The sequence below is a fragment of the Bos mutus genome, chromosome 16 (assembly GCF_027580195.1).
Source record: "Bos mutus isolate GX-2022 chromosome 16, NWIPB_WYAK_1.1, whole genome shotgun sequence".
Classification (NCBI taxonomy): Eukaryota; Metazoa; Chordata; class Mammalia; order Artiodactyla; family Bovidae; genus Bos; species Bos mutus.
Genome location: NC_091632.1, coordinates 52,547,618 through 52,575,316, shown reverse-complemented (window position 1 = coordinate 52,575,316; position 27,699 = coordinate 52,547,618). Strand labels below are relative to the sequence as shown.

Below are 27,699 nucleotides of genomic sequence, written 5' to 3'. Positions count from 1 at the left end.
CATAGGTCCCAGGATGCAGTAATCATGGGTGTGAACCCGTTGTGGGCACTATGGAGGCAGCTCCGACTCTAGCCTCGCCCAGTCCCCACATGTATGTGCTGAGAAAGTCTACAGCTGCAAAAGCCTGGCTGCGGGAGCACTCACTGGTCAGATGTTCCATAAGTGCTGAGTTTATAAGGCTGGCCTCAAGACAGTCAGTTTGCCTTTTGGGCAACTGAGAGGAGAGATTCTAGCTTTTCTTCCTTAGTTGCATATCCCCTAGGGCTTAGCTATGGCTTTAGCCTCAACCTCTTCTTGTGGGCCATCCAAAGGGGTCTACTCCCGAGGTGGCCCTGGAACACATGAGTTTGCCTGGATGAGAAGGGGGTACAGAGGCTGCGAGGCAACTGGGATCACGGAGCTCTGGTGGCAAGGAAGTGTGGAGACTCTGGCAGCCATAGGCATGAAAGAGTCAGAGTGCTGGGGGCCCTTCCCAGCACTTTGCTGCATGCAGGAGAGTGCATGCTCAGGCGTTGGTGAGGTGTGTGGGGAAGCTGGCTCTACCTAGTGCCCAGGGGCGGGTTCTCAGGGTAGCCGGCAGCTGTGAGTGTGAGAGAGTCTGTCCTGGCCACAGGTGTGAAAGAGCCAGCCCCACCCAGGGCCCTTTCCAGCACCTTACAACTGGTGTGAGAGAGCCACCCAGCAGGGACCCTTCCTAGTGCCTGGGTGTGGGAGAGCCAGCCCCAGTGGGGCCTCTTCCTAGTTGCTGGGGAGGTGAGGGCAGCGGTGGAGAGAGAGGATGCAGTGGCAGCTCCACTTCTGACACATAACAGTGACCCTTTGAGTTTCCTCCACAAACATTCCTACTTGTGGATTTCCTCACTTCCGACCCCTCAGGCTGTCTCCTCACAGCAGCCAACAGCAGACCTCTCCCCGGTTTGCTCCCCAAACCCCATGTTCTTGCCCCCAGCCCCCGTCTGCACCGGGAACACAGCTCTCAAGCTGGAGCCCCAGGGCTGGGGCATGGACTGTCTGTGTAGGTCTCACTTCATCCTGCCTACCACAGACCTGTTGTTGTCCTTTTCTGATAACTCCCCTGCTCTGCCAACTGATCTCTCCACTGGTGAGAGGGCTTCCTGAGATGTGGGAACCTCTCCTCGTCTTTTCTCTCTTCTTTCTTTCGTCCTAGCTGGTTTTGCAGGGATCTTTCTTGTCCTTTTGTGTGTCCAAGGTCCTCTTCTAGCATTCAGCCTTTTCTCTGAGAATTGTTCTTTTGTGAATGTATTCTTGATGCTTTTGTAGGGAGTGATGAACCCCACATCCTCCTAACTCCTCCACCATCTTAACCTCACCACCTTTTCTTTCTTTTTAAAATTTAATTGATTTCTTTTTTCTTTCTTTCTTTTTTTTTTTGGCCACACCGTGCCATGCTATGTAGCAAGTGGAATTCCAGTTCCTTGATCAGGGATTGAACCTGTGCTCCCTGCAGTGGAAGTGCAGATTCTTAACCACTGGAGAGACTGCCAGGGATATCCTTAAATGATTTCTGCCCTGATCTTTATTTTATTTATTTTTTTCTAGTTCTTTTGAGTTTAATTTGCTCTTTTTGTAGTTTCTTAAGGTAGAAGCTGAAGTCATTGCTTTGAGGCATTTCTGACATGTACTTCAAATGGGTGGTAAAGAGGAAAGAAATACTTCTAAAAAGGCACAAAACTTTTCAATAACTTCTGATTGTTGGTAGGAAAAAATCCCGCCCTCTTAAATTGTTTCTGTTATTGTTTTGGTCATGCTGTGTGACATGCAGGATCTTAGTTCCCTGACCGGAGAGCAAAGCGGCACCTCCTGCTGTGTGGAGTCTTAACCACTGGACTGCCAGGGAAGTCCAGTTTCTTATTTTAATATCCTTCTAAATGGAATTTAAATTTAAGATTGTAAACTAAGCATACCTCCTCTTTCATCTAAAGCCTATTAAAATGATAGTAAAGAAATTTTTAAAAGGGAAAAGTTCACAAAAATGAAAAGCTGGATGGCGGAAAGGCCATAGGGAACAAACATCATCAAATTTTTGGAAGTTTATGGATAAATAAAGCAGAGCAGGATAAGCATTCATAGAGGAAGCTATAGAGAGCAAGTAGTAATTCGCCTCAGTAAAATCCTGGTAATCACCTTACTTAGAGATGGGAATGAGAAATGAAATTGAAAACAGGCAGGTTAGAGACATTCTTAAAGAGTTTCATGACTTCCTCTTCTGAATTGGACCACGTGTTTTCTCAGCAGATGTGCTGCTGTTCTCTTTCTTTGAACTGAGCTGCAGAATTCTTTTCAGTGTTTCTTATACACGTATCTTTCTTTTTCTTGGAGTCCATCCTTATTTTGATAGAGTACATTCTCAAACACTCCATTCAAAAGTACTTTTCTCTTGGATATATTTGGAAATGTTTGTGGAGGAGGACATTTTTGATTGACTCATCATGTAGGGGAGTGGCACTACTAAATCCTTAGAAACTTGAATACTTGGAAGTTTTATTTTTCCCTTTGCCCTTATATTTTACCAATAATGAATAGTTGAGAGATTCTGTGCTCAAAATTACTGTCTCCACTATCTGAAAATTGTTTAAATTATTTCCAGCATCCATGGTTATGGATGGGAAAGCCGATGCCAGGCTGATCCTGATTAACTTAAGCGTTCTTAGAAATTGGTAAAATTTGATTTTGAGTAGATAATGCCGAATATATACATAAACGTTTACAAATAAATTTCATCAGATGTTTCATATTATATATTTTATTTTATTTTATTTTATTTTAAATTTTATTTTTAAACTTTACATAATTGTATTAGTTTTGCCAAATATCAAAATGAATCCGCCACAGGCATACATGTGTTCCCCATCCTGAACCCTCCTCCCTCCTCCCTCCCCACACCATCCCTCTGGGTCGTCCCAGTGCTCCAGCCCCAAGCATCCAGTATCGCGCATCGAACCTGGACTGGCAACTCGTTTCTTACATGATATTCTACATGTTTCAATGTCACTCTCCCAAATCTTCCCACCCTCTCCCTCTCCCACAGAGTCCATAAGACTGTTCTATACATCAGTGTCTCTTTTTCAGATGTTTCATATTATATATTTTAATTTGTATTTTTCAGACAATGAATGATTTTGACTATTTGAAACTACTAGGTAAAGGCACTTTTGGGAAAGTTATTTTGGTTCGAGAGAAGGCAAGTGGAAAATATTATGCTATGAAGATTCTGAAGAAAGAAGTTATTATTGCCAAGGTAATAATACAAGAGTTGATTATTAAATTTTTGTTTATGTTGTCCACGTGTGTGTGTGCTCATGCACGCACATGACTAGACTGTAGAAATTCCATTAAATAAGCAAAATGTTGATTTAGGCTACAGCTGCATAATATCTGTATATTGATATTTATTTATAGTATTAAAATTTTCAAAAGTTTATAATATTATCTATTATGTACAGTCTTTTATTCTTTTCAGAGGAAATTTTAGTCTATGTTCGTTTGGGAGAATGTTTTCACTCTGTATTTGGGACCTGTGTCACTAATTATACTAGTGATTTTTTGATATTCCCCTAACAGTTTGAGTTTTTTATTAAAGTAGTGAATAGTATAGATTATTAGCATAGATTATTTGTACTGATAAATTTTATATAATTGTTGAATGGAAAAGCATCCTTAGTAGATTTGAAACTACTAGAATAATAAAACTAAAATGATCACTACTATATGTCTACTTAAAATTTATCACTACCCATGGGTACAAACTTTATTTCTTGTCATGAGAACTCTTAAGATTTATTTTCCTAGCATCTTTCCAATACACATTACAGTATTATTAACTATTTATCATCCTGTACATTAAATCCCCAGGAATTCTTTATTTCCCAACTAGAATTTTGTAGTTTCTTTTAAAGTGTTTATTAAATTGAATTATACTTGGTTTATAATATTATCTTAGTTTCAGGTGTATAGCTTAGTGATTCACTTATTTTTTGTGATTATATTTCATATTAAGATTATATTCCATGTTAAGTATAATTCTCTGAGATACACAATAAATCCTTGTTACTTATCTATTTTATGTATAGTAGTTTGAATCTGTTAATCCCATATGCCTAATTAGTCCATCATTTCTGGTAATAAGTTTATTTTCTGTGTTTGTGAGTCTTTCTGTTTTATTTATAGAATTCATTTAATTTTTTTTAGATTCCTCATAAAAGTGATACAGTATTTGTGTTTCTGTGTCTGACTTACATCACTAAGTATAATGATCTCTAGGTCCTTTCATGTTACTGCAGATGGCATCATTCATTCTTTTCATGGCTGAGTAGTATTTCATTGTGTGTATGTATGTGTGTGTGTTTATGTACATATGCCACCTCTTGTTAAATTGATCATCTACTGATGGGTACTTGACTTGTTTCCATGTCTTGCCTGTTATGAATACTACTGCTGTGAACATTGAGGTGCATGTATTTTTTTTAAATTGATTTATTTTTAACTGGAGAACAATTGCTTTATTGTATTATGTTAGTTATCAATATGAACCAGCCATAGTTAAATGTAGTTTTTGTTTTTTCTGAATATATGCCCGGGAGTGGGATTGGTGGATCATATGGTAGTTCTGTTTTTAGTTTTTTAAGGAACTTCCATACTGTTTGCCATAGTGGCTACACCAGTTTACATTCTTACCAACAGTGAGAGTTCCTTCTTCTCCATATCTTCTCTAGCATTTATTATTTGTAGCCTTTTTGATGATAGTCATTTTGACAAGTGTGAAATGGTACTGAAGTGACAGTGTACTCCACTGTGATTTTTATTTCCTTTTCTCTAATAATTAGTGAGGGCTTCTTCAGTGGTAAAGAATCTGCATACCAATGCAGGAGACCCAGGTTCAATCCCTGGGTCACAAAGTCCCCTGGAGGAGGGCATGGCAACCCACTCCAGTATTCTTGCCTGGAAAATCCTGTGGACAGAGGAGTCTGGTGGGCTATAGTCCATGGGGTTGCAAAAGAGTTGGATATGACTTAGCAGCTAAACAACAGCAAAAATAATTAGTGATGTTGAGTATCTTCTTTGGAGGAATGTCTGTTTAGTGCTTCTGCCCACTTTTTAATTAGGTTTTTTTTTTTTTTAATTGAGTTCTATGAGCTTCTTGTATATTTTAGATATTAATTTCTTATCAGTAGTATCTTTGAAAATATTTTCCTCCCATTCCTTAAGTTTTTTGTTTTGTTTTGTTGATGGTTTCCTTTGCTGTGCAGAAAAATTTTAAGTTTATTTAAGTCCCATTTTTTGTTTTATTTTTGCTTATACTTCTTTTGTTTTCAGAGACTGACCTAAGAAAATACTGCATTAATTTATGTCCAAGAATATTTTGCCTGTGTTCTGGTCAAGGAGTTTTGTTGTGTCATGTCTTATATTTAGGTCTTTAAATCATTTTGAGTTTATTTTTGTATACGGTGTTAGGGAGTGTTCTAATTTTATCGATCTATATGCAGCTGTTTAACTCTCCCATCACCATTTGTTGAAGAAGCTGTCTTTTCTCCCTTTTATATACTTGCCTCCTTTGTCATGGATTGACTATAGGTGCATGGGTTTATTTATGGGCTCTCTATTCTGTACTGTTGGGCTATAAATCAGTTTTTGTGCCTGTACCATGCTGTTTTGATTACTGTAGCTCTGTGATATAGTCTGATGTCAGGGAGCATGATATTTCCAGCTCTGATCTTCCATCTCAAGATTGCTTTGGCAATTCAGGGTCTTTTGTGGTTCCATATGAATTTTAAGAATATTTGTTCCAGTTCTATGAATAAAGTCATAGGTATTTGGATAAAAATTGCATTAAATCTGTAAATTGCTTTGGGTATGGCCATTTTAATGATATTAATTGTTCCAGCCCAAGGGCATGGGATCTTTCCCTTTCATTTTTGAATTGTCTTCAGTTTCCTTTATCAGTGTTTTATAGTTTTCAATGTATAGATTTTTCACCTCCTTGGTATTTTATTTTCTTGATGTGATTTCAAACAGGATTTTTTTTTTTACTTCCCCTTGTTGATATATCATTGTTAGTGTAATGAAAGAGATTTGTGTATATTGATGTTTTATCCTGCTGTCTTGCTGAATTCATTTAGTAGTTCCACTAGTTTTTGTGTAGTGTTAGTGTTGGAGAAGGAAATGGCAACCCACTCCAGTGTTCTTGCCTGGAGAATCCCAGGGACGGGGGAGCCTGGTGGGCTGCCGTCTCTGGGGTCGCACAGAGTCGGACACGCTGAAGTGACTTAGCAGCAGCAGCAGCAGTGATTTTTGTGGGTTTTGCTGTCTTAAATGATCACAGAAGAACTCATTGAGAAAGTGAAATTTCAGTGAACATTCGAAGGAAATGAGGAAGCAAACCATTCAGGTATTTGGGAGGAAGAATATTCCTGATAGAGGAAATCACAACCAAAAAAAGCACTGAGGAAGCAGCATATTTTAAAAATAGCTAGGAATCTAGTCTAGCATGGCCTGCATAGAGTAAAAACAGTGGAGAGTTGTTTATGATAATGGTAGATGCTGTAAGGATATTGGTTTTTACTCATTGTACTGGTCAGCCATTGGAAGTTTTTATACTTTTTTTTTTTTACTATATCATGTATAGTCACATGATATAGTTTTCATTTTAATATCACCTTGGCTGTAGTGTTGAGAATAGACTGTGGAAGCAGGGAGCTTGTTAGGAGTTAACTACAATAATCCAGATAATTGATTATAGTGGCTTGCATCAGGGTATTAGCAGTGGAGGTGGTAAGACATATTCAGTCATATTCAGCATATTTTGATGAAGAACCATCAGGATTGCATGACAGATTGAATAATAATAATAATATGGTGGCTCAGTTGGTAAAGAATTCACCTGCAATAGGAGACATGGATTCAGTCCCTGGGTTGGGAACATCTCCTGGAGAAGGAAATGGTAACCCACTCCATTATTCTTGCCTGGGAAATCCCATGGACAGAGGAGCCTGGTGGGCTACAGTCCATGGGGTTGCAAGAGTCAGATACAACTTAATGACCAAACAACACCAAATACGACACCCTTTCTATGGGGAAAAATATATAGATTTCTGACATACGGCTTGTCAAAACAGAGCAGGTACATAATGATCACTTGTAGTCATTGTGGTTGATTAAGAGTAAAGATACCAAGGTAAAATCTTTTCTCCCCTTTTCTCCCTGCTTCCCCACCTCCTTCATCTTCTCCTCTAGGCCTCATTCATAGCTCTGGATTATTTTTTTTTTAAATGCTTTAGATGTCATGTATTTTGATTTCAACCAGCTTCATGAAGTCAGTCTTTAAACTCTTGTGGTCAAAATGGAGAAAATAATGTGAACAGAGTTAAAGTGTACCTGGTTAAGTTGCTACTGAGTTGTTGGAAATGACCATTGGTGTTGGACTTAGATGAGATCAGTCTTGACCTTTTCACCTGCAATTTGAGCAGCTTAACTTCTGTGAACCTCAGTTACCTCATATAAAATGGGAATAATCAAAGACACCTGCTCAGTTACTACAAGGATTAAAGCAGACGACACCCTTGGTGCCCGCAGTGATCGAGATGTTCTCTTCTGTTTCTCTGTCATCATTTGCTCCTTGTTCACCTTCCGCCAAAAACTGAACTACCAAAAAGCAATAAGTGGGGAGAATGAAAAGGAGAATTTTAGACCATGTTTGGTAAAGGGTAGTGATAAATTAGAGAGGATTGGAAAAATGAGTATGAGGAAGACTATTCTTCTGTGTCATGTTTGCAAAAAATCCATGAAAAATTCCATTCTCCCTAAGCTGCTTTCTATGAAAGAAATTAGATTTTAAAATTCATTAGTCTTTTGCCATGGATGAATATATATGAAACTAAATTTTGAAAGCTTTTTCATGAAAACATTTTACTTATATACCCAAGCACTCTATTTGTAATCATGATCAACAAATGGATTTTTAGAAAATCATCATATTGTTTTAGCCCCTACGTTTTATCACTGTTATTTATAACTTTTTGTTTTGACATGTTGCTTTTAACTGTAATTAAAAATTATTGACATCTGTGTTTATTTTTTAGCTTGTGCATACCTTATCTTCATAGCAGAAACTAATTAGTATGTGAAATACTGTACCATTAAATTTGCATTAAGGAGAAAATTTTAATTTGATCAGATGTAAAGTATGGTAGAAAATACATTTTATTACATAAAATATATGTACATGGTATTAATTCTGGTTTCATTCTTATAACAAAGAAATACTGTTTTAGCTTTTGCCTACCTACATCTTTACTTGACTCCTTTAATGTGGTTAGGCAGATTACAGAATATAGGGAAAAAATAATCTTTCATGGAACTTACTAAGTGATTTAGAAAAATAACTATTACATGTAATGAGCTTGTTTCAACAAAATAGAATGAAATAGCTGCCAGAAATATTAACTGAAGTGCTAGAATGTCTTTTCCAAATGGGTTTCATGCTTCTCTGTTTTTAGTCTTTTCCTAGTTTACTGCCTCAGATCACTTAAAATCCTAAAGCATAACTGGTAAATGTTGCCTTCTCTGACTGCATATAAAGTAATACTTCTGCTTTATCCTCTGTTGGAAGCATATAGCTGTTAGTTTTTCACTGTTAATTTTATATCTCAAAAATATTTCAAACACTTTTCTTGCTCCCAGTGCCACTGCAGTCATCCTAGCCATCCTACTTTCACTCTTACACTGCAGTTGTCTCCTAATTGATCACTCCTGTTTTGCTGTCCTTCTGAGAGGAGCCTGAGCAAATTTAAAACCAGAAATCAGTTGTGTGCCCCAATCCCTCAGTCCTACACTATCATATTACTCAACCTGTGATCTTCCAGTAGCATTAATTTTCCTTCTTTACCCCACTTTCTCATAAGATCACTTATCAGAATTCATAATTATTTCTTAAATTGGGTTTATATCAATTTGATATGCACCAGTGTCTTCTCCAATAGCATGTAAACTCCATGAGCAAAAGAATCATATGTCTTTTTAAAAAAATGATTTTATACTTGCACTGTTATTATTTAGTAAGTGCATGTCAAAGATTTCATTTTTTAATCAATGAATTCAGTTTTATAGCCCATAAAATAGCCACTTGTATAATCCTTTAGTTCAGTTCAGTCGCTCAGTCATGTCCGACTCTTTGCGACCCCATGAATCACAGTATTTTGTATCCATTATTTGATTCTCATAAACTTTAGCATTCCCTTGTCTTCTTTGTTTTTTTCATTAATGCTGACTACCATCTGGCCAACTGGAATGGTAGCTCCAGGAGGGCAGGACTTTTGTCTGTGGTGTTCAGTATCCTGTCTTCAGTGGATAGAACAATACCCAGAGTATATTTGTTTCATATTTATTGAAAGAATAAATGATTGAATGAAAGTCCCACATATGTGACATCTTGGAATTCATTCCTATGATAAACTGTTAAGTTCAACAAACATTTAACAACTACCTACTGTGTACTAATCATTATGGTAAGCGTTGTGGGTATAGAAATTAGTTCTGATATCATTTATATTTATTATTTTTTATTAAGATGTTTGGTGTTCTAATTAATTTAAAATTTATGGTATGAGATGATTGTGGTTTTCATGTTGTTTGAGCATTTAAACCTGGTTCTTATTAACCAAATAAGACTTGAATGCTTTCTTACCCATACTTTATTCCACTGGTTTTAAATACTATGTCATTACACTTTACTTAATTGAAAAAGACACATGTACCTAGAGCCTATTATACAGAGTGAAGTAAGTCAGAAAGAGAAAGACAAACACCGTATATTAATGCATACATATGGAACCTAGAAAGATGGTACTTATGATCCTATGTACGGAGCAGCAAAAGAGACACAGACGTAAAGAACAGACTTTTGGACTCAGTGGGAGAAGGAGAGGATGGGGTGGTTTGAGAGAATAGCATTGAAACATACACATTACCATATGTCAATGCAAGTTTGACATATGAGGCAGGGCACCTAAAGCTGGTGCTCTGTGACAACCTGGAGGAGACAGGGTTGGGGGAGAGGAGGGGAGTTCAGGATGGAGGGGACGCGTGTATACCTATGGCCAATTCATACTGATGTGTGACAGAGACCATGACAGTATTGTAAAGTAATTATCCTCCAAGTAAAACTAATTAAAAAAAAAAAGAATTGGTCTCACTCTCTTGGAATGGCTTTTGGATTTTAGCATCTTTGATCATTCTCTTGCACGTTTATCTTCTAAATAAGGTCAGATGCTTTTGTAAAGATTAATACAGTGTCCTAAAGTTTCCACTTCTTACTTATAATCTTGATTTGCTGGCAGTGTTAATAAATTGATCCAGCAAGGGCTTTGTTTAGGATCTTGGCAGAAGCAGAGACCGGAGATGTTGTGTTAGTTCAGCATTTATCTTCCTTTCCTTTCTTCTTTAAAATAGTATTATTTTTGAGATAGGCAACATTTTTCCAGTTCTCCATGTTGAAGAAAATCTTCCCTAGTTCACTTTTGATGTCAAGATGAAATTTATGTACAAAATTGGGGAAATACAGTCTTAGTGTATTTTTGGCTTTAGATATATCCAGATCTTGAAAGTGTCCTAGAATAGGCTATGACCTTTTTTTTTAAAAAAAAAAAGAAAAGCATGCTAAAAAGCCACAAAACAAAAATATACAGTTTTATACTATTTTTGTTTCTGAAATGTATAATTTAGAATTAAACCTTTTAATGTGTACTGTGTTCCTCTTTTCAATAACTTATTTTTCTTTTAGGTAGAAGACTTACCAATTCTATGATCTTTACTGAAATATATCCTTTGTATCCCCCTGAATACAATGTAATACAAACATGGAAATAATAACTACTCCATGCCTAGCTGTTAACTTACAGGACATTATCTTGAAGGGGAAACGCTTACTATTTCATTTTCTGTGTCCCTGGTAATTTTTGCTTATTATTATATCATTATTGATATACTTTGATAAAGTATGACTGAGTTTATACATGATAGCCATCTGATTTAAATCACTAATTTGAATTTTTTTTTTTTTTGGTAGAAAAGAAGCTAAGCAATAAAGGAGCATGTGTTTAAAATCTTTTTCTGTGTCTGGGTTTAATCTCTTCTGGTCTTAGAGAAATAGTGAAATTTTTATATTATTTGTGCTCGGAACATATATTAAAAGTTTACTTGCCTTTTTCTTTTGTAGGATGAAGTGGCGCACACTTTAACTGAAAGCAGAGTATTAAAGAATACTAGACATCCCTTTTTAACAGTAAGTGAATAGAGGAAAGATGTTACAATCATAACATCTTATATTTAAGGGAGTTTTATTATAGCAATTAAGTATGAAAAATAACATTTTCAGTCACATTTATTTAGGTATGCCATTTTCTTTGATTTGCAAAGTTCTTGTGTGTTCCTGGTCCCAATGAAGTGTTTTAAGATTAAAAATAACAGATAGACTTTCAAAAGGAAGAAACTTTTGAGAGTTAGGATTGTTTTACTAATAATTATAATTTTAGTTTTTCCCAAAATAATGCCCATTGCTGATCTTCACAAAATTTGTTTTATATTTCTCATAAATTTTTATTTAAGTGTTCTTAAAGGAATAAATAGACTCTTAAGGAACATAAACAATGTATCAATCACACTTACTGTTTCTAAGTGTTCTATTTTTGATACTGTTGTAAAAACGTAGGATTATAATATAACATGTTTTCTTTTTCATTTCAAGTCCCTGAAATATTCCTTCCAGACAAAAGACCGTTTATGTTTTGTGATGGAATATGTTAATGGGGGAGAGGTGAGTCAAGTATAACCAACACTTGCATGTGCATGGTAGTATTGTTTTTCTCAATTATTTACAAGTTGTAATGTAATAGTTCTCTACTTCTTGACAGAGATTTGATAGCTCTCTACTATTTTAGTAAATGAGAGCTGAATAATTTTTAATGAAATATAATGATCATTTATTTTTTTAACTAGCAATACTTTATGTATAGGGAAGCATAATCAATTCTTCTAAATTTTTTAAATGTAAATTTTACTGCAGATAGTGATTTTTAAAATCATGGTTTTTAATTTTGAAAACCAGACATATAGGGTTTATAATGCTTTACATAGTTCTTCTGCAAGTTTTTGTGAAACTTGTAAATTATTTCACCCATTTTAAACTTGGTTTAACAATAGGCCATAGGTACATTGCAGTTGAGTTTTCTCTTCTACATAGTAGTTAAGAGTAACCTTGACTGTATTTAGATGATTTTTTAGTTTTAAAGAGAAACTCAATCATTTTAGTAGTATATTTCACCTTTTCCTTTATTCTTTATCCTTTTCCCTATTTTTCATCAAAATCAATGCAAGGGGAAAATGTAGTTTATTGGAAATATTTCACATTGTTAGTATTCTGGAATTTAATTCTTAAATAGGGGCCTTTATCTCACAGACTTTAAAATAGTCTTATTACCTGAAAGACAAGAAGGAAGGAGAGGGAAGGAAGAAGGGAGGAAAAGAGGGAGGGAGGGAGAGGGAAAGAGGAAAAGGAAGAAATAAGGGAAGGAGGGAAAGAGAGGGAGGAAGGAAAAAGGGAAAGAGGTAAGGAAAGAAGAAGCAATTATCCTCTATAGCATGTTTTCTGCTTTTGAATTATCTGACTTACAGGAATTAGTTTATTGCAAAAAATTCATTCTTTCATTTGGTAAACACATTTTGAGTGCCTTGGCAGTGTGAGTTTATCAAACTGTGTTAAGAGTTTATAATTTATCTTATAACTGTGTTATAAATTAGAATATAGTGAAAGACCTAAGTGTTGTTAATAAATTCATAAAAGAAAATTTGTTATGAATGGATATAGTGTTTAGGTTAGGCTTAATGCAATTCCAACAGGGGGACTGATTTGAGAGGATATTTCAGGCAGAGAGGATGATGTGAGCAAAATCACTGGTAAGCAAGCAGAGAGGAACAAGTTGAGTAGTTAGAATTTAGTAATCCAGGCATTCTGAACTGGACCCTTGTCAGTCAGATTTTGTCTGAGAAAATAAGAAGACGGGTGTCATAGAATATATAGGATTGATATGTCTTAACAGTTCATTAATTGAATGTGGGTAGAAAAGCATTTGGTTGGGATCATGGAGAATTAATATATGTAGTGAACTTACGACAGAGAAGGCGATAGCACCCCACTCCAGTACTCTTGCCTAGAAAATCCCATGGACGGAGGAGCCTGCTAGGCTGCAGTCCATGGGGTCGCTAAGAGTCGGACACGACTGAGCGGCTTCACTTTCACTCTTCACTTTCATGCATTGGAGAAGGAAATGGCAACCCACTCCAGTGTTCTTGCCTGGAGAATCCCAGGGACAGGGGAGCCTGGTGGGCTGCCGTCTATGGGGTAGCACAGAGTCTGACACGACTGAAGCGACTTAGCAGCAGCAGAAGCAGCAGTGAACTTACGAAGAGTGTGTTAAGAGTAAAATTATAAATTTGGTTTTAAAAAGCTTTTTCCTAAGGTTCCAAGAAATATGTATATGGAAATACCACAGATAATAAATATGGGTCAGAATATGGATACAGATTTGGGAGCCATTACCATAAAGATTGTAATTTAAGTTGTGGAGGTGAATATTTCCTATTTTATAGGAAATTAAAATTGGTGAAGTCTCTATGTTAGTATCTATCAAAATTAAAAATGCACATATTCTGGGACCCAGCAATTTCACTTCCAAGAGATATACTTAACATATTCGTGCAGTGAAATACTTTATATTCATTAAAAAGAATGATGTCACCCAATATGGGCTGAGACAATGCAATTTCTAAGATATGTTATGAAATAAGAAAAGCAAGATGCAGACAGAATATAAAGTATGCTACTCTCTTTTAAAGTAAGACCACATATGTGTGCATATATGGCTGTGTCTACATTGACTGTCCCTGAATTATGTACTGGACATTAGTGCTTACCTTCAGGAAGGCAAACTGAATCACTGGGGAAAAGATGGGAGGAAGTCTGATTTTTCACTTTATTCTTGGGCATCTTCTCTATTTTGTATCAAAGGTGTATATTAAAGTTGAATGAAGAAACAGGTAGGCAGATGGATTGATGACCAGTGGAGGGAATATTATATGGGGAAATGATAAAGTGCAGGCAGAAAGTTGGAGAAGCACTCTTAAATTATAGAAATACTCTTAAACAGTATCATGTGTTTGTATCTATCATACAAATTAGCACATTGCTTTATAATTATTTACTTATCTGTCCTTCCTGCTGGGCTCAAAGCTCCCTAAAGACTTACCCACTGGTGCAACCCTGCACCTAGCACACCACTTAACACATAGTAGGGACTTGGCGCTTACTGGAGGTTTTGAATGAGCAAGTAAGTGAATGGATGAAACGTTTCCCTCCAGGAACAGGGATAAAATAAGTTAGCAAAAGTGGTTAACTAAGGACATCCCTGGTGGCCCAGTGGTTAAGACTCTGTCTTCCAATTAAGGGACACAGGTTCAATTCCTTCTTGGGGAACTAAGACCCCACATACCACAGGGTAACTAAACCCGCATGCACCAACTGAGACTTGAAGCAGCCAAATAAATGAATTTTTTTAAAAACTGGTAAAACAGGAACTACTGAGAAGTAGGAAGAAAAATAGGAAGTAATATGGTACATAGGTTCTTTAGAAGAAATGCTGAAAATGTATTTTCAGGAGAACCTATCTTTTTGTGTATTTATAAAATATTTATTTATTGAGAATGAGCAGAGTACTCTGGTAGATAAGTGGGTGTACAGATCTGAATTAAGCATAACTCTTACTCTAAAAGAGTTTATGGTCTAGTGGGGAAGATAAGGTATAAAATTTATACTAAGTGTAAAAGTGATAATTATCTCTGGTATGAGAAGTATATAGATTAAGGACCATGGGACTTCATAGGAAAGAAGGGAGAGTTTTAGATGGTGAGATGAAGGGAAGCTGCCTGGAGCTTAGTAGAGGGAGCTAGTGTCACTCGTACTTCTGCTCTAAACCTTGAGTACGTAGACAATTAATCAATTGATGATTGTTAAAAAATTTTTTCTTACACAGAAGCAGATTTTCAAGCTGGCCAGATGGTTTTCTTACTCATTGAAATGCCTACACTATTTCTCTTGTTTGGCATTTCTTCTCCTATTTCAGAACTTCTGTTTTAGGTATGTGCTATAGATAAAAACTAAGGACTTCCCTGGTGGCTCAGACAATAAGGCGTCTGTCTACAATGCGGGAGACCCGGGTTCGATCCCTGGGTTGGGAAGATCCGCTGGAGAAGGAAATGGCAATCCACTCCAGTACTATTGCCTGGAAGATCCCGTGGACAGAGGAGCCCGGTAGGCTACACTCCATGGGGTCGCAAAGAGTCGGACACAACTGAGTGACTTCATTTATAGATAAAAACTAAATTATTTTATGTATTGAAGCAGGTACACTTTTATATGGTAATGTAATTTTACATCCATGTATAGTAACTATAGAATTGCCATAAATATAAAAAATGGAAATATAATTATGTTTACATGATTTTTATAAAATGAAAGTTTTGTATGTGTAATCTCCCAGTTTTTTTATTCTTTTAGGTTATCAAATATGCTTTTAAATGCATTTTATACATTTTAATATGTGCTTTATAAACACATACAAATATTTATTTAATTCTTGGAACTTGATGGGGTTATTTTAGTTCTTAAGTTTTTCTGAGAAGCAAATCTGTACTCAGTGTATGCTTATGGTGACTTATGTTATTTTGGTGAATTGTTAGTACTCACCCAAATGGCAGCATCCTCAAATCTCTTCTGTCCAGTGTTTGCTCTGAGATAGGCTTCTTTAGTGGACCCACTGAAGTTAATTAGTAACTAGCTGAGTTTTCACTCACTTCATACTTATTGTCTGATGATTTTCAATTAGCCATAGCATTCTTCTAGCCTATATTTTGGAATGTTTATTTTGAAATGTAAGTACAGCAGCTGAGACATTTCTTTATACTTTCTTCACATTTTTGTGAATATTTGAACTTCTTTCAGCCTAATAGATGGCACAAGAGTTTAGCATGCTTGTGGCTATGCTTGTATGTTCCTATATTTGCCAATATTGTTTAAAGTGCTACATAATCTTGGTGGGAATAGATTATGAGAGAAATACTGGTTGTGAACAATCCTTATAGGCGTGTCAGTAGGGTGGATTCACATCATCATTTATATGAATTCAGAGAAATAGGCTTAGCAACAGATAACATAGATAGGAATGAAGGAGGGATGAGGGAGGGGAAGAAAAGAGAGTGGAAAGGAAGCAAGGAAGAAGCTGGTGATTCTGCCATTGCTCTTGCTAAGCATATTCAGAGTAACCTCAGTATGAGAGAGAAACTGCTGTTCTTCTACTCCACATCAGTTTCTACTTGCCATCCTTGGAGTTTCATGGGATATAAATTCTAGTGCTTAAAAATGCATAGTTTTTATAAAACATTGTCATTAAGTGGATTGTAAGTATGGATGGGCCTCCAAAGAAACTAGCGTTTCAGTGCTAGAGGAAAAACTGTGCTAGCTTAACTATGATGAGACAGCAAATTGGCCTTCAGTGTAATGCCTTCCTAAGGAATTTCCAAGGGTGGTTTTGGTTTACTTGATGGTTTATATGTTAAGTTCAGAACCCACTCCAGTATAATCCATTTGCCTATTAAATATTTAATGAGCAATTATAATGAGTTGGACACAGAGGATGTAGAAATAAGGGAAATATGGTACTTTCCTTGAGAAGATGAGTGTTTACTTGCAGACAAGAAAATATGCATATTCAGTGTCATTATTGCTATGAAAACACTGGTTGTTGTGGGATACAGAGAATGTGGATTTGAATCAGTCCAAAAGGAAGAGAAAGGAAGGGGGAGAATGGCATGGTCAGAAACACTTCTTCAAGTAGTTGGCTGAGCCAAGTCTTAATGGTGACTGTAAGTTACATAAGTAAGGATGAGAGGGAGAGCATTCCTACATGGAGAAAATAGAATGTTTAGAATGTGGGAGCTCATGCAAGCTCTGCTCTACCTCCCCAGATGTAGCATGGTATGAATGACGCACAGAATCCTGCAGAGAAAACCCAGAAGAATGCGACCAGGTAGTTAGGGTCATGTTAGGCCAGATCTCTCCCAGGTAGTTTAGATTTTATCCTGAATGCAGTGAAGCAACATGGAAGAATTTCTGTATGAAATGTTTTAGAAGGAAGACTTCGGTAATGGTACGAGGCTTGTATTGGGAAAGATAAAATTGGATGCAGAGAAATGGCTTAGAAGCTACTGCAGGTGGAAGGTTTAGGTAACCTGTTCAAAAAATGATAAGTAGTTAACTGAGGCAATATTAGTGAGAAGGAATCAAATTCTAAATGCTGTTCAGGTATAGGATTAATGGGATTTAATGACTGAAAGGAGAGAAGGGAAAACATCACACAGTTTCCTATTTGCTGTTTGGAGAATTTGTATGGGTACTGGGCTATTTGTAAAATCAGGGAACAGTAAAAGGAATTATTCCTGAGTTGATCATCCTGTATGTGAGGTACCTCAAGGGAATCTGAAGGAGGTGGGAGAGTTAGGTTAGAGATACAAATAGAGTTCAGCAGCAATGCTGAAACCAAGGAAGGGAAGATGTCCAGTATGAGAATAATGTGTAGTTCAAAAGATCAATGGCTAAGAATGATGCCTGAATATACCAACATTGGACAGATTGGCGATAAGAGAAGCCTAAGGAGGATACTGGGTAGAAGCAGCCAGACAAGAGAAGTCTTAGAAGTTCAGTTCAGTTGAGTTGAGTTGCTCAGTCATGTCTGACTCTTTGCAACTCCATGGACTGGGACTGCAGCACGCCAGGCTTCCCTGTCCATCACCAACTCCTGAAGCTTACTCAAACTTATGTCCATGGAGTTGATGATGCCATCCAACCATCTCATCCTCTGTCGTCCCTTTCTCCTCCCACCTAAAATCTTTCCCACTATCAGGGTCTTTCCAGTGAGTCGGTTCTTTGCAACAGGTGGCCGAAGTATTGGAGTTTCAGCTTCAGCATCAGTCTTTCCCGTGAATATTCAGGACTGATTTCCTTGAGGATAGACTGGTTGGATCTCCCTGCAGTCCAAGAGACTCTCAAGAGTCTTCTCCAACACCACAGTCTCCACAGTTCAAAAGCATTACAGTTTTGAACACCACAGTTCAAAAGCATCAATTCTCTGGTGTTCAGCTGTCTTTATATAAAGCCTTAGAGGTTAAGGGAAGTATATTGAGTGTAAGAGTGAAGATACACAACTTAAAGATAGCAATTGAATTCATTGGATTTGACATCTACTACTAGTTCCGCTGGAGAAGGGATACGCTACCCACTCCAGTATTCTTGGGCTTCCCTTGTGGCTCAGCTGGTAAAGAATCTACCTGCAAAGCAGGAGACCTGGATTCGATCTCTGGGTTGGGAAGATCCCCTAGAGAAGGGAAAGGCTACCCACTCAAGTATTCTGGTCTAGAGAATTGCATGGACTATATAGTTATGTCCAACTCAAAGAGTTGGACACGACTGAGTGGCTTTCACTTTCACTAGTTCCTAAGCAGAGTACCATGAATTCTCTTTTTTTTATGGCTTGATGAGTGATATATACCTTGACTATACAAGGGTTGGTTTGGAGCTCAGTAGAACAAGGTTGTGATGGTTCGGTGCAGCCTTTGGTAGACAGTAAATCAGCACATGGAGAACTGATTATGAAAACACTCTAATGATGTGACCCATCACACTGCTGCTGACATATCCAAGCCACTCTCTTTTTGTAGCTTGTGTGGGTGTGTGTGTGTACGCACACTCAATCGTGTCTGACTCTCTGCAACCCCATGGGCCATAGCCCACCAGGCCTCTCTGTCCATGGGCTTTTCCAGGCAAGAATACTGGAGTGGGTTGCCATTTCCTTCTACAGGGGATCTTCCTGACCAGGGATCGAACCCACGTCTCTTGCATCTCCTACACTGCCAGATGGGTTCTTTACCAGCTGTAACTTCAGTTCAGTTCAGTTCAGTCATGTCTGACTCTTTGCAACCCCTTGAATCACAGCACGCCAGGCCTCCGTGTCCATCACCCACTTCTGAAGTCTCAAATTTATATGAGAAGCAGAAAACTATGGTGGGGCGGGGGGAGGGAGGCAAGGAGGGGAGTAAACTGAAAACTGTTCAGTTTGATTTAGAATGTCTTTACTTAGGACTCTTTACCAAAATCCTTACTCATGGCCTTATTTCTTTCAGATCTATAAAACAAACCTCTATAATATATCAAACCTCTATGAATCCTTCTCCAGGCTACAATCTCCTAGAGATTGATAAGAGATTGATTAGTGGGGAAAGGAAAATGATTACATAGAAATTTTAGTCATCTGATAAATTTTTCACATTCTTCTATATTCTATATCTATATCTGGGCACAAATAAAGCTAACATTTTCAGTTGTTTACTATTTTTGTCCATATTTTAGCTCATTGTACACTCTATAGTAAGTCCTTTGATAAAATTCATTTTATTTTTTGCATATGACTTCTAGTTTCATGCCAATCTTGAGAGTCTCTCATACTTATTTTAGATTCTGATTATCTTGCTGGCGTTTTGTCTTCAATGATCTCATTTTAAATTCACATGAGACAGAAGTGCCGGCAGTCAGCATTCTAGATCTACTTACTAATTTATGGAGGTGTGATTTGGGTGACTTTTAAATTAAAAGTATCATTTCATATTCATAGTGATTTTTAAAATTTTACTAAGTTTACAGATGTATGAATATCTTTATTGTCAGAAGTCTGACAAGTAACTTCTTTGCTAACCATTTTCGTTATTAGCGTATTACATAGGTTTTATCAGAGTTGTATTGTTTTCACCCAGAGCTTTTCTACAAAGTGTCAAGCCAAGAAGGATGCATTATAATATTCACATTAGTACATAAAGTTCAAGGCAAAGTACATTTGGGAATGTCTTTACTATGTAATTTTCTATTTCAAGGCTGCTGTGCTGTGCTTGGTTGCTCAGTCGTGTCTGACTCTTTGTGACCCCATGAACTGTAGCCTACCAGGCTCCTCTATCCGTGAAACTCTCCAGGCAAGAATACTGGAGTAGGTTGCCGTGGCCTCCTCCAGGGGATCTTCCCAACCCAGAAATCGAACCTAGGTCTCCCACATTGTAGGCGGATTCTTTACCATCTGAGCCACCAGGGAAGCCCATATTTCAATGCTAAATTCCCAAAGTTCAATAAACCAGTATATCTCTGCTTGTGAAGTAATAATCCAAAGACTCATCTAGGCTCAACATCTAAGTTGCTTATTTTTATATCTAGAATATCAGATGAAGTGGCTGAAGCTTCAGGAGCTGACTGGGCATTTATCTGTTTTCACAATTTTTTTCCTTGTGGTTATGGCACAGGGTGGCAATTTCAGTGTAATCACACTTTTTGTACAAAAATTTCTTGTGACTATTCCAGTACAAATCTTTGTGTGGAAGTATAGTTTCAGTTGCCTTGGGTGAATATCTAGGAATACAATTTCTGTGTCATTTGGTATGTTCAACTTCATAAGAAACTGCCAAATTGTACCATTTTGCATTTCTAGGATATTATTTAACATCATTGCCACACTTGGCGTGGTTGGTCTTTCTTATTTACCTCTTCTTTTGGATGTGTAATGGCATCTTACAGTTTTAGTTTGAATTTCCTGAATTATTAATGGTATTGAACATGCTTTCCTGTGCTGATTTGCCATGTTGTGTCTTCTTTATTGAAGTATCTGTTAAAATCTTTGGTCATGTTTTGATTGGGTTGTTTGTTTTCTTAATATTGAGTAGTCAGACTTCTGTATATTGTTTGCAAGTACTTTATCATATATATGTTTTGCAAATAGTTTCTCCTAGTCTGTGTTCTGCTGTTTCATTTTTTAGTGGGAAATTTTTTTCCCTGTGTTTATTTTGGCTTAAATCCATTGTTTAGAAGTCATATTGTTCATATATAATTTATAGTCAGTAAAATTTACCACTTTTATTAGTGAGTTTTGACAAATGTGTTGTTTACCAATACCACAATCATGATATAGAACAGTTCTATCATTGTAACAAGTCTTTCATACTCCTTTACAATCAGTTTCCACCATCACCTCCTATCCTTCTAACCACTGATGTGCTTTCTTACTTCAGCTCAGTTCAGTTCAGTTCAGTTCAGTTGCTCAATCGTGTCCGACTCTTTGCGACCCTATGAGTCACAGCACGCCAGGCCTCCCTGTCCATCACCAACTCCCGGAGTTCACTCAGACTCATGTCCATCAAGTTGGTGATGCCATCCAGCCATCTCATCCTCTGTTTTGAAGCACAAAACTTTTAAATTAGATGAAATACAATTTATCAGTGTTTTTCTTTTGTAGTTTACAGATATGGGATTTAATTTAAAACATTTTTTCCTAACCCAGCTTTGTTAAGATTTACTCCTATGTTTCTTCTAGAAATGTTAATAGTTTTTAGAATTATATTTAGTTTGTAATCCACTTCAAGTTAATTTTTGCTTATGGTATTAAAGAATCAAGGTTCATTTTTTTTGCAACTGGATATTTAATTGAAAAAATATTTGTTGAAAATAGGACTGTGTTAAGGCAGTATGTGATTTTAAGTCTATGTTAAACAGGAACAGATCTTGTGGGGCAATATATAACCTTGTAGTTTCTCCAATAAATAAGCTTGTATCTGATTAGCATGGGTGATTTCAGACATATGATAAACAGATAAGCACAGATTTTTTTTTTTTTTTGTCCTTTTAAAGTTAAGAGTATATAAACATTCTGGACAGTTTTACAAAGTCCAATAAAATTACATATAAACAAATCAGACACAGTTTCATTCAGTAGCATCATGATTTGAAATACTTAAGCATGAAGTGATTTCTCATGACTTGACCCCCAGATATTTGTTACAGTTGTATTCCTAAACTCAAAATTTAAAGTACTCACTATCTGCCCTTTAAAAAAAATTGGGGCTGTTGACTTGTAGTTTTTCTCTCATGGTTAAAATTCATTTAAAACAGTTTAGTGAGTCTAGAAATTCTTTTTACTTGTAGCGGTATCTTGCCTGCCTCATATTTTTCCTGATTAACTTTTTCATAATTCTCAATAAAGTGGCAAAAGAGAAAAGACTCCAGGGGCTGATCTTTTCTGCTGGTGCAGATGGGTGACTTAGTGCATCAACTCAGGTGTTCTGGACTTTCTTGGTATGTTGTTGTTACATATTGGCAAGAACTTTAGGTCTTGAAAGACTTCTATAAGTCTACAAATAGAGTAAGTCTACAGATAGAGTAAACGAAAAAAGTGGGCTTCCCTGGTGGCCCAGTGGTAAAGAACCTGCCTGCCAATGCAGGAGTCATGGGTTTGATCGCTGGGTGGGGAAGATCCCCTGGAGAAGGAAATGGCAACCCACTCCAGTATTCTTGCCTGGGAAATCTCATGGCCTGAGGAGCCTGGTGGACTACAGTTCATGGGGTCGCAAAGAGTCTGACAAGACTTAGCAACTAAAACAACAAAATTTTTTTGAAAAGTATTTGTTGAAAAAACTGTTTTTCTCTCATTGAATTACCCTGACACCTCTGATCTGTGTCCATCAATCCATATGCTTTATCTCACTGTCTTTAGTACTTTTGCTTTAGAGTATTGAAATGAGGCAATTTTGAGTCTTCCAATTTTACTCTTCCTTTTTAAAAATTATCTTGGCAACTGTATTTGCTTAACATTTTATATTAATTGTAGAGTGTTGATTTCTACATGAAGGTCTGCTGCTGCTGCTGCTGCTAAGTCACTTCAGTTGTGTCCGACTCTGTGTGACCCCATAGACAGCAGCCCACCAGGCTCCCCTGTCCCTGGACTTTAATTAATATTGTAATCTGTTGATCAATTTAGGGAGAATTGACATGTTAACAGTCTTGTCTTCTGATCCATGAACGTGGTATATCATTCCAATTATTTAGATCTTCTTTAATTTTTCAACAATATTATGTAGTTTTTCGTGAACAGGACCTGAACATTTCTTGTTATATTTATCCTTATTTATCTTATGTGTTCTCTTACACTATAAATGATTTGTTTGAAGTCTCAAAAATGAGTTGTGTGTTGCATTTGGAAATACAGTTGATATTTACTTATAACCTTGAATCCTAAATCCTTTCTCAAAGTTTATTTGCTTGTTCATAAATATGTTGAGATTCTCTTTGTGGATAATCACATCATATGGAAACAAAGACAGTTTTACTTCCTCTTTTTTCAACCTCATAGGTTTTCTCTCTTTTTCTTGTCTTATTAAGCTAAGACCTTCAGAACAGTGTTAAGTAGGAAGGTAAAAGCAATCATCTTTACCTTATACCAGGTCTTAAAGCAAATGCGTTTATACCCTCACTGTTAAGACTTTATTAAAGTATTATGAATACTTTAACAAGTTGAATAAGTTCCTTTTTATTCCTATTTTCCTGAGGTTTTTTTTTTTTTTTTTTTTTTAATGATAGAATGTAAAGTTTTGTCAGATTATTTTTCTGTATCTGTTGGGATGATCATGCGGTTTTTCTTCTGTATTCTGGTAATATCTTGAATTTCATTTTTGTTTGTTTGTTTGTTTTTTAATGTTAGCATTGCATTTCTTAGGGCTTGAGGTAATTTAGCTGGAAATTTTTAACCAAATAACTATTTAAGAGTCCAGCCATCTGACCTTAGATCACTTTTAGTTCTCTTGTAGCATCCTAAGGGCTTAATTTATATTTTAAGAAATGTAATATTGAACTATTTATTAAAATGACATTTTTATATTTTTGTCTATATCACTATCTTTTCTGAAAGAAACTCTTCAAGTACTAAATATAAATTTACATTACATTAAATTTTCTATGCAAAATGCATAGAAACTATGGAGTTTAGCTTGTGAAAAGAATAGACATGATCTAGAAAACAAATGTATTACCTATTAAATGTAGGTGTACTTTTATTTGATCCTATAAAAGTACATGTTTAACTGTTTTATTGTATAGCTAATACCATTCCAGTTGTGAGTGTAGTATTTACTACTGACTCATAAGAAAATCTTTGTGATGGCACACCCAAACAAAGTCTTTGGAAGTGAAAATCTAATGGAATTATTGTGATGGCAGCTCAGGGAACAAAGTCAGCTTGAATCTGATTGCAATGGTCAGACCCCGATGCCTGCAAAGATCTGCTGAGATGGAATTAGCTACCCTTGTAACGTATTCTTGGGGATACCCTGATAGCTCAGCTGGTAAAGAATCTGCTTGCAATGCAGGAGACCCTGGTTTGATGCCTGGGTTGGGAAGATCCCTGGAGAAGGGAAAGGCTACCCACTCCAGGATTCTGGCCTGAAGAATTCCATGGACTATAAGTCCATGGGGTTGCAGAGTCGGACATGACTGAGCAACTTTCATTTTCTCTTTCATATTGTGGCGGATTCATTTTGATATTTGGCAAAACCAATACAATATTGTAAAGTTTAAAAATAAAATTAAAAAAAAAAAAAAAAAAAGGACAGCTCAGAGAGTTCAGTTGCTCCTTCCCAAGTCTGAGGACACAGTGAAAAGACAGCTATCTATGAACTAGGAAATAGACACTCAATCTGCCATTGCATTGATCTTATATTTCGCAGCCTCCAGAATTAGGAGAAATAAATTTGTGTGGCCCAGTATTCTGGCCTGGAGAATTCCATGGACTGTATAGTCCACGGGATCTCAAAGAGTCGGACATAGTGAGCGACTTTCACTTTCACTTTTATAATCCACCCAGTCTATGGTAACCTGTTGCTGCTGCTAAGTCACTTCAGTAGTGTCCGACCCCATAGACGGCAGCCACCAGGCTCCCCCGTCCCTGGGATTCTCCAGGCAAGAACACTGGAGTGGGTTGCCATTTCCTTCTCCAATGCATGAAAGTGAAAAGTGAAAGTGAAGTCGTGTCCAACTCTTAGCGACCCCATGGACTGTAACCTACCAGGCTCCTCCATCCATGGGATTTTCCAGGCAAAGTACTGGAGTGGGGTGCCATTGCCTTCTCTGACGGTAACCTGTTATGGCAGCCCAAATGGACTAGGACAGTATTGTTGATGAGTTGTCCTGTATGTGAGCTTCAGACATTCTTTTCATCTTAGGTTTTTGGTAAACTCATAGGATGTGTTAATCAGCATTATTGCACAGACTACCATGTCTTGTTGCTTATTTAATTAGTTGTCTTTAGAGTATTCAGGTCCTGAGCTCATCAATATTATGATAATGAATGTAATCATTGAAATTATTGACTTGTATTGAACATATTTTATTTTCTCTATTAACCAACATTTTGCCATTACAAAAGAATGACTAAAAATAGTTGCAAGAAAAATAGTTTGGTTTAAAGTCTTAGATTGCATTGATAATTCTCAGGATATTGTTTAAATTTAGATGTTTGTTTATTTTTTTGAAAGTTTTTTGCATAGTTTTCAAAATATAGTAATTTGTTTTCAAGATAAGCATTCTGGGTTTGTGATGAAATCTTGACTTGTTTATTTAAATCATTAAAACAGTCTATCTGCATTACTGTATTTTCACAGGATTATTAAGCACAAAACAACAAAAAAACATGTAGTCATTGCTAAAGAAAGCCAACTTCTGAAGATGTGCTCCTTGCTTGAAGAGCAAACAGTTCATTTTTTTTTTAAACAAAAACAAGATTATTTAGTTGTGGTATTTTTAATGTTTCTAATAAAAACCACTTCGCCTTTAAAACTTTAAGCCTTATTTTTCTTAGAAATAATTCTTTGGAAAGGATTTTTGAATTTAACTTTATTCTCTGCAGTACATTGATTAAGCATATAATGTGCCCACATACTAGGCTTGTTGCTGAGGATGCAAAACTATATAGTACTTGTATAGTCTTCCTCTTTGTCCTGAGCTTCTGCCAACAAAAAATTGTCAAAAGCCTAAATTGCTAAAAGAATCAATAGTATTTTAATTGAAATCTTTATGTGATTTTCCCCATTATGAAAGTAACAATAATGCATATTCATTGTAGAAAAGTCAGAAAGTTATTTCAGTTCAATTGATAAAATATTTCATTTATTTATTGCTATTTACTGACTGCATGCTACAAGCTACTGTGCTATGTAATTAGTAAATGGCATGAAGAAGACATATGGTGTCACATTTAAGGAAATCATAGACTGTACCTTGCCTTTTCATTGTTTCAGTGATATTTTTGAGCAACAGGAGTTTTAAATTTTGAAATCCAGTTTATCAGTTTGTCTTTTTAAAAAAAATATTGTTTAAGAAATCTTTGTCAAAAAAGAAAAAGAAATCTTTGTCTATCCTGGATCACAAATATTTTCTCCTGTATTTCCTTTTATAACTTTTATAGTTGTACCTACCACTTTTAGTTTTATGATCTGTTTTATTTTTATGAATGCTGTAAGCTAAGAATTGAGGTTCTTTTTTTTTTTAAGTCTTCTGTGGATATCTGCTTATTCCAGCATCTTTTGTTGAAAAGTCCCATTGAATGATCTTGACACCTTTATCAAAAAGCAGTTTGACACACGTGTGTGGCCTTTCCTCTAACACTAACGCTGCTGCACTACAGAGGCAGTGTGCTCAAGGGCTCCACTGGGTGCCGCATTTCTTAAGAAGTTTTTCCATTTTGCCTGGTGAAAACAAAAAGTGTTTTTAGCTCTATGAGCTGTGGTTTTTTTTTTCACCTGATTCTTTCCAATGGCTCTTTCCCTGACCTCAGAATTTTCCTTATATACATGTGCTGATTAGTAAGACTCAAGGCAATTCATTGCAGGTCCGTGGAGCTCTCCTTTCTGTGGTTCTCTGTCTCATGAATTATAGCCACTTTGGTCTCCCCAGTCTCTGAAATCTCTATTCATAGTTCAAGGATCCCACAAGTTCTTTTTGATTTCTCCTCCCTGTGTCGCATTCTATATGGTTCCTCGAACAACCGTTAATTGTTTCCTTTTTCTTGTTTCCTTTTTCTTTGGGGTCAGTGTACCTTGAAATATAATACTTAATGTATGGATATCCTTGTTTTATTTTTTTTATATGTTTTCCTAATTGTTTAAGAAGGGAGTATAAACTGTTATCTGTTACTCAGTCATGGTCAAAACAAAGTCTCTAACCTTTATACTCTATAGATATTTCCACTGGATGTGGGATTTTAGGATATGGGATTTTTTTTTTTTCTTTTAACAATTTGAACATGTTTTTCCATTGTTCTGCCTTTACAGTTTCTGATAAGTCTCCTATTTGCTGTGTATTGTTTTTTCCCCTTCAGAATTTTTTAAAGATTTTCTGTTTATCACTAGTTTTTCAGCAGTTTTACTGTGATCTGACTGGTTATGTTGGTTTTGTTCTTAGTATTCATGCATGATTATGAGTTTTCATCTCATTGGGTTTCATTGGAATACTTTGTGCATTTATCTTTTTTTTCCTAGTTTAGAAAAATTCAGGCTTTTTTTGCAGATGTCTCCCTCTCTCTTTCAGGATCTGGTATAATTTACATGTTAGACTGCTGGATACTATCCAACAGGTCACTAAGATTCTTTTTTTTGTTTGTTTTTTTAGGTACAGTTCATATAGTTTTCTTCTGCTATAATTTCATGTTCATTGGTCTTTTCTCT

At 36.3% G+C, this 27,699-nt stretch overlaps 1 protein-coding gene across 5 annotated transcripts in view; it reads left to right on the top strand.

Annotated features, from left to right (window-relative positions):
* Positions 1 to 27,699, top strand: part of AKT3 (AKT serine/threonine kinase 3) — a 282,206-nt gene that overhangs the window by 184,593 nt on the left and 69,914 nt on the right. For all 5 annotated transcript variants that reach the window (XR_011467308.1, XM_070385355.1, XM_070385356.1 and 2 more), the window contains 3 exons: positions 3,128 to 3,259; positions 11,231 to 11,296; positions 11,759 to 11,827. Coding sequence is in view for 4 of the 5 variants with exons in the window: in XM_070385355.1 (XP_070241456.1) it covers positions 3,128 to 3,259; positions 11,231 to 11,296; positions 11,759 to 11,827 (267 nt within the window). In the remaining variant the exon portion in view is untranslated. The remainder of the gene's footprint in view (positions 1 to 3,127; positions 3,260 to 11,230; positions 11,297 to 11,758; positions 11,828 to 27,699) is intronic.